Source organism: Pygoscelis adeliae, unplaced genomic scaffold, assembly GCF_000699105.1.
Source record: "Pygoscelis adeliae isolate BGI_AS28 unplaced genomic scaffold, ASM69910v1 Scaffold154, whole genome shotgun sequence".
Taxonomy (NCBI): Eukaryota; Metazoa; Chordata; class Aves; order Sphenisciformes; family Spheniscidae; genus Pygoscelis; species Pygoscelis adeliae.
The window spans coordinates 5,350,516-5,357,790 of NW_008825113.1; the positions used below are offsets into that span (position 1 = coordinate 5,350,516).

General features: G+C 45.2%; 1 protein-coding gene across 1 annotated transcript in view; it reads left to right on the plus strand.

The window, feature by feature from the left end:
- UMODL1 (uromodulin-like 1) overlaps nucleotides 1-7,275 on the plus strand; it is a 57,202-nt gene that overhangs the window by 28,782 nt on the left and 21,145 nt on the right. Inside the window, exons 10-12 of the mRNA XM_009327987.1 lie at nucleotides 19-238; nucleotides 3,826-3,963; nucleotides 4,517-5,251. Coding sequence (XP_009326262.1) covers nucleotides 19-238; nucleotides 3,826-3,963; nucleotides 4,517-5,251 — 1,093 coding nt within the window. The remainder of the gene's footprint in view (nucleotides 1-18; nucleotides 239-3,825; nucleotides 3,964-4,516; nucleotides 5,252-7,275) is intronic.

Consider the following 7,275-nt stretch of genomic DNA (forward strand, 5'->3'; position numbering starts at 1 on the left):
TTCTCTCCCTTTGCTCAGCTTGAAAATTCATTTCCAGCCAACATTTCTGCTTTATACAAATCTGGGAAGCTGAAAGTGCAGACCGAATCCCTGCAAGCCGGAAGCATCATTGTGAGGCTCAGAATCACCGTGCAGGACCCTGAGTTCCCAGTCGATGCCTCCACATTTGCCCCCGTGCTTTCTTACCTGTACAATGGCTCTGCGCTTTTGGTGGATCAGCAAAACACTGCAGTAGAAGGTAATTTTTTAAAAATCTTTTTTTCCAAACAACAAAACAGCATTTGTATTTTGATCACGCACAGTACCACCAGCATTCTTCATGAAAAATGCTTTATAGAGAGACAAAGTATGTGGAGCTTACAGTGGTTTGTTGGAGGGAAAACCATGACACGAGAACTCCTCCATTGGCTTTCATCCATAAGCCCAGAAGGGGTAGGAAGAAGGAGCATTGGCTGTCCCCACGTACCTACAGGCACTGCTTCCCTCCACTGTGTTTAAGGAGGAGTGAAGCCCTTGATTTCCCTATTAATTTTCCTCTCTCCTCCTTGTGAGCAGTTGGAAGTTTGCCATCTCTCTCTCGCACTGAATTGCGGATAGGATTACTGTGGACTATTTGTAGCCTTTAGCATACACATTCTCTCTAGACAGTTTTGTGCTTCAAGGCTGCGGGGCTGTATTTGGGCCAGGGTTTAAGAAAAGAAATCTAACATCTTCACTATAGAAATCCAGCCAGAGAAATTCCCAAATGTCCCCTCAGTGAATAGGACTAAAGAAACGTATGGAATTTATGTTAAACTAGGCCTTTGTTTGATCTTCAGTAATCACCATTTTTATCTTCAAAGGACTAAGTTCTGGCTTCAGGTTTCCCAGCTGGCAGAGCCAGCCAGAGTTCAGAGAGTTGCCAAAGCCAACAGAATGGGTTATTCTTCTTCCCCAGTGCATTGAGCCCTTAAAAGCTTCTTTACTGTGATCAGGGAAAACTCCCTTTGGAGTGGCAGAGCATATGGAGGTTAAGGGGAACAGGACGGGAAAACAACAGAAGAGACAAATTGCACTTGAAGCCTACAAATATCACAGCGGTAGCAGATACTGAATTGCAAGATGCTGATGTGTGCCAAAATACTTTACAAACATTATTGATCCTGGGACCGAAAGAGTGGGGAGGAAGAAGGCAATAGCTCTGGACCATTACTTTAATTTCAGAAAGCCAGGTGGCTTCCAGTAGCACCATTCTTAGCCAGGAGCACAGCCAACTCTTCCTTAGGGCAGAGAAAAGGGGTCTATTTCTTAGCTCTGACCAAACAAGCATTTGTTTGACATGAGTTTCCTGAAGTCAGATGTGGAAAATAAGGCAAAGGAGTGCAGCACATGAAGGAAAGATTTGTATAATGGGCTGTATTTCTTCCTGACCCCTGAGAGCCCTGGGACGTGCCCTTTGGCAGTAAGCCCGCACAGCTCCTCTTGCACCAGTGGAGCAATGCCACCTGGATCCTCTGTGGAGCCTGGCCACCAAAAGGCTACGTGCTTGGTTTAGTGACAGTGGCAGAGCAGGGAATTCAACTTTGAAACAGCAAGGATGAGAAGTCAGAAGGGATAGCACAAATGAAGGGAGTGGAGCAATTGCACCTCTCTTTGTAGACTCATAAATTATTAAGTTTACTGCCATGATCAATAGAGACACTAAAGTGGCTGTCTGTTGTGTGAGGCATGGTAAGGGAAGAGAAAGGGATGCATGCTGAGTCAGGTCCAGGATCCATCTAGCACAATATCATGTCCTCAGTAGCAGCCAGGAGCCAATTCCTGGCGAAGTGTAAGAATATGGCAAGTGTAGACGATACCTCTCACTAAAACTCTCTTAGCCACCAACTGTTTTCAGCTCCAGGACTCCCTGAATCCAAATTGATTTCTTCGGGTTTCTCCTCCATGGGTTCCCCGTGAAGTCATGCAAACCTTTAGCATCTGCAACATCATCCGGCAAGGAATTTCACAGATTTTTACCCATTGCATGTACCTCTTACAGGTATAATGGGTAATCAGAGCGAACACAAAGGTGGTTTTTTAATAGTTCTTGGAGTAGGACTGTTGGTTGAGGTGTGTGTCTGGGGAAGGGACTTGCCAAACGTGAAAGGCCTGAGAGATGCCAAGAGTGCAGAAAGAGAGCACAGAGCACACCTTGCCTGAGATGTAATGGTTATAGAGGAAAAAAGTGCAGCGTGTGTGTGCATGTATGTGCATGAGTGATGTACTAGTGCCAGTGAGCGCTGAGAAGAGAACATAAGTGTTTTGACCTGATGTGTGACTGCATTTGGCCTTCAGAGGTGAAGGAATTTGCTTAAAAAGCCATGCTAAGTGATGAGAAAGGAAACCCTCAGAGACAATGGAGCCAGTGAATGTAAGTTATTTGGCAATTAGCACGGGAGCATCTCTCAGATGAAGCCATCAAGAGTCACGATTACCTCATAGCATGGTAAGGCATTAATGAGAGCACTTTCATTGCTGATGCTTTAGTCATTCCTGCATACTTCTGTATTCCCTCTAAGTGGCTTAGGCTATAACATAGTAGACAGATGCTGGCCATAGGCGCATGAAATTGTCTAATGGAAAAATAATGGATACAACAGTTATCTAATGAAGAAGAAAGGCAAAAGAATTGAAATATTAGCTGGAAGGAAGTAAAAGCGGAAGGCTGTCTGCAAGCAGAAAGGTGAACGCGTGTATGCGCATGCACACACCTGCTCTGAACTTTCTGTTTCTAGAATGGGACTTTCCTTTGTTTCGGAGAAGTAATCACAGTGATTAATCTCTGCATGTTTGCAGAACAAGCACTTATGATAATGCATTGTTCAAAATAATTTTTTAGGCTCTGATCAGAATTATTTGTCCCAAGGCACAGTTTTCAGTCTAGTTTTCTGCTCTCCCTCACTTACGGCCCTGAGGCAGTGAAGGTGCACGCACAAGGGAGTGCACACAGGGAGGGCTCACATGGGATTCACTGAGATTGTTCAAGTCCAAAGCATTAACTTGGCCTTCGCATGTTTGCTGGAACAGAGTGCAAATGGTAACATAAGACTCCAGATCTAAATCCTTCCAGAGTGAAGAGACTCGGCAATAAAATAGGTCTGTAACTCCATGAAAGAAACATCTCTAACTGATTCAGAGCAGCTGAAATTAGACATAAGGAACACCCTTAGAGCATGTTCATGCATTGATGAACCAGGATCTCTTTTCTGAGACTACCAGAAAGAGGGCCACAGTTTTACAGTATTACCTCTGAGAAGAAATCTTTTCTAAAAAGAGTTTTTGCCCTTAGCACTTCCTCAGTTAAGAACTGAAGAGTGCTTCTTATGGGAGTTACTTGCATTTACCTCTTATTTGAAGCAGAAAATTATTTGGATTAAGTCTCTGTTTAATATTCTGTCTACTGGTAGCTAGTGGTAACAGATCCATTCATTACCTGATGTATCTGGAGGTACTGTATGCAGAACTTGGTATAATGTGTGCTTTTGATATAGCTATAGTACAAACCTACAATACTTTTTTCACTTCAAATAAATGTTTACTTCTAAAAAAAATATTAAAAAAATCTTTACCGAGAGAAAATATTTTTCAAAGTACAACGACAAAGGTTGATTTTTACATGAGAGAATCACAACACAGAGATAGAGTTCTGCATCACTCAGAGCTTGGCTGTCAGGTAACTGATGAAAAAGGAAGACCACATTCATAAATTCAAAAACTGAAGAAAGGACTACTTTATGATTATTTCTAGCTTAATGCAGCCAGAAGGGAGGCTGTCTGACCGATGTTCTGATTTTCTTCTTACAGACTGGGATGAATGTGCTTCTCACGCCGAGAATGACTGCTCTGTGTTTGCAGAGTGTATCAATTTGATGGGCTCGTACCTGTGCAGATGCAAGACAACCATGGATACTAATCCATCCCGACCTGGAAGAAACTGTGAGGGTGAGCAAAAGACTGGCATGTAGTTTCTCTTTGCCATGAAAGGTTGGAATAAGTTGCGTTTTTCTACCTCTGCTTTTATTGCAACTGTTCATATAGCACACAATGTGTATATAGATGCACCTTTGCAGTCTCTGGCTGAAGGAGTATATATGATCTGTCTCTGAAAATGAAGGTGCACCTTATACGTGCCTTCAGATTAAATCTCTCTGAGATCCTTCTTGATTAGCCTAATGACTGACTGCTGAGAAACATGACACATACTTTTTCCTCTTTTGGTATGTCTGAGGCTAATTTCCTCACACTGTAATGACCCATGCCCTCCCAACCAGAAGAGGAGACCCAGGAATCGGATCTGCTTCTTTGTGTAGGCACCAACCAGATTCAGCACCATAAAAATCACATATGCTACAATGTGTTAATGAAATAGCCAAGACCTGCTTTTGTAACGCTATTACGTGTGGCTGAGTGGTCTCAGCCCCATTTTCAGCTCAGACCTTGGTGCCTCCTCATCCAGTTTGAGGTCCCATTTCAATGCGCATTTGCTGTGTTGTAGGTGAGATTGTGGACCCTCTCACAGAAACAACGGCTCCTGAAGTAACAAACAGCACAGAGTTTGTTCCTGAAGAAGGAAACCCTGCAGCCCCCGCTTCCCCTGCCACCACCAAGATGGTGGCAGCTGTGGGCTCCGAGATGAGCACCCCCGTATACCTCCCTGCTGCACTGCCCCTGGGTGACAAGCCAGTGCCCCATGGTCATTCTCCCACCAGTGCTGCTCAAGCCCCTTGGAGAAAAGGCCTGGCACCACAGATGGGCTTTGGCAGGGACAACAGCCCCACGGCCACGGGTGTCGCAGCCAGCAAGGAACTGCCCATGACCACAGGGCGGCAGGCGGCCGTAAGTCCATCACAGCAAAGCTCTGTGGCAGAGGCTTCCCCCGGTGCCTCACAGCGAGTGGCTGCTCTCACAAATGTGCCTATGGGCACAGCTGGGCAAGAGCAGCTCATTTTGCCGTTGCTGCTGTTTCCAAATCAAACGGCCTTTGCTACCACTAGAAGTCACACAGCTTTTGATGTGCCTCAGGCCAGCTCTCAAGGTGGTCCTGGTACAGCTCTGCCGGCCAGAGGGGATGCTGGCGTTCCCACCCTCAACGCCACTCTCAGAGCACATGTAGAAACGGAAAGAGAGAACAGCTCTTGGTCCGAGAAATACGCTGCAGCCCTGGGGTCACCAGCTCTGCCAGGCGCCTCTCCAGCTCCCAGCCCGACGCCAGGCCCAGCCATGGACCGCAGTGAGTAATTTGGCTGCATGAGAAACACAGCCTCACTCAGAGTCTGGAAAGATGCACAGTTGGAATCTGGTCTGGGATGAAGGCATCTGAAACTAGTTTGTCTGTGTCAAAATTATTTTCTTGCAGGAACTGGCACTTTTTTCTAAATCAGCATGTCAAAATAATTTCTCTTTCTGGTAATTTGGCAGTTAGTTTTATCGATGTTACATTTCTTCATCTCAAAGCAGATGAAGCAAATCATACGGTGCGCTGAGCGTGGCTCATCGAAATGTATGCTGCTTGTCCTTTTGCCACACGTCGTGGTTTCTCCTGCATGCTCTGGCACCAGGGTACTGCAGCAGCAGCCGCCTGTAGAGTTACCTTAGAGACCCGGGAAGGCAAACAACCTGCCTTCCTATTCCTCTCAGCAGAGCATGGATTAGGCAGAGCCCCGCAAATCCCCTGTGGGGCAGGAGCTGCATGGAAACCTGTAAGCCTCTTTTTCAAGAGCTGTAATTGAGAGTAACTGGGCTGGCGGGGAGGGCTTCGTCTGTTTGGGTTTGGGCAGGTGTATTGCAGCTAATTAGGGGATTTTTCTGTTGATTGGAGCTGAATCATATTTCAAGGTTAGAATCAGATTTGGTCTTTACAGTTTTGTTTGGGGTAGGAATGCTGCTGTCTCTGCCTATCACTAAATGTATTTTTTCTTTAGTGTGTTAGTAAGTGGTAACTATTTCAGTTTTGTTTCTGCTTGTCTTTATTCTGCCTCTCATGCCCTCCACATCTCTCCGATCCCAAACCGCACTCCCCTCTGCTCTTTTCTCTTCCCCTCCCCTATGATCTCCTGTTCCTGGGGGTCTCCACTCATCCAGCCCCACTTCTGGTTCTCCCTCATTCCTTTCTCCCTGGAAAACCTCTTTTTCAGCCGTGTAAGGCCAGCTCTGCTGCTTCTCCAGCCTCTCTTGTACCACCACTCCTGATCAGCAGTGCCACAGTGTCTGCTTCTCCTGTCCTGCTAAGCTCTGGGCCGCCATGCCGATGCCCCTGTTCGGCTTTTGTCTTCTCTCTTCTTCATGTTGTACCTTTCGCTCTGCCTGGCATTGGTGAGACCTGGGAACAGAGCTGGGCAAATAACTGATTTGGGACCTCGGTGGAGGAAAGAAATAATTTTGGACCGAACAACATGTTGACCTGAATTGAAAAGCTCCATTTACTGCTTTGCCTTGTGTTCCCCCTGCCCCCTTTCAATGTAGGGAAGAGTAAAAAAAATGTGGTTTTTTTTTTTTAAATGAAAACAAAATATTTTCATTTTTTTAAAAATATAAAAATAGCTAATTTTAACTGACAAAAATCCCAAAGGTCATTTTGTTCCAGCTGGAAAACAAATTGAAGAATTCTACACAAAGTTCAGTTTATAAGAACTTGTTTTCCTTTCCTGATGAATAAAATATTCAGGCAAGTGCTGCTGCTGGGAAAGAAACTTGTGAAGGAATTATGCCTGGGGAACAAGAGGAAGTGCCACTGTAGTGGTATCTCACTAGCCCGGGGCAGGAAATTCAGGGGGCAAAAATCCATGTTTGATGAAGTTTAATATATAGCTCCTCCTTGTGGCGACATCTCTGACCTGAAAGGTCAACCTCAGCCAACTCTTCATAGTCTGTCATGTCTTTTAAATACTGATTTTTTTTTTTTTGTTCGAAAATTGTTCAGAACATTTTCCCCTCTCACCATCAGATAACTGAATGTGGTTTATCTCCTAAATACCTATGTTCACATGACAGGACAAGCCATAGCAAAAAGCAAGCCCAAATCCTTTGATCTGACCAGTGGCGGTGAGGGTTCCTTTGGGATCAGAAGTATGCTGGGATAAAGGAAGCCCGCTTCAGTGGCTTGCTTTAAGCAGGCATGACTTTCTCCTCTCCCCTGCAAAGCTTTACTTGATGACTATTTCTTTTTTTCTAGTACCTGTCCCAGCTCAAAGGATTATTGTCCCCAGTGTGACTAGAACCAACTTTGGTGTAACACGGTCCACAGAGTTTATGCAG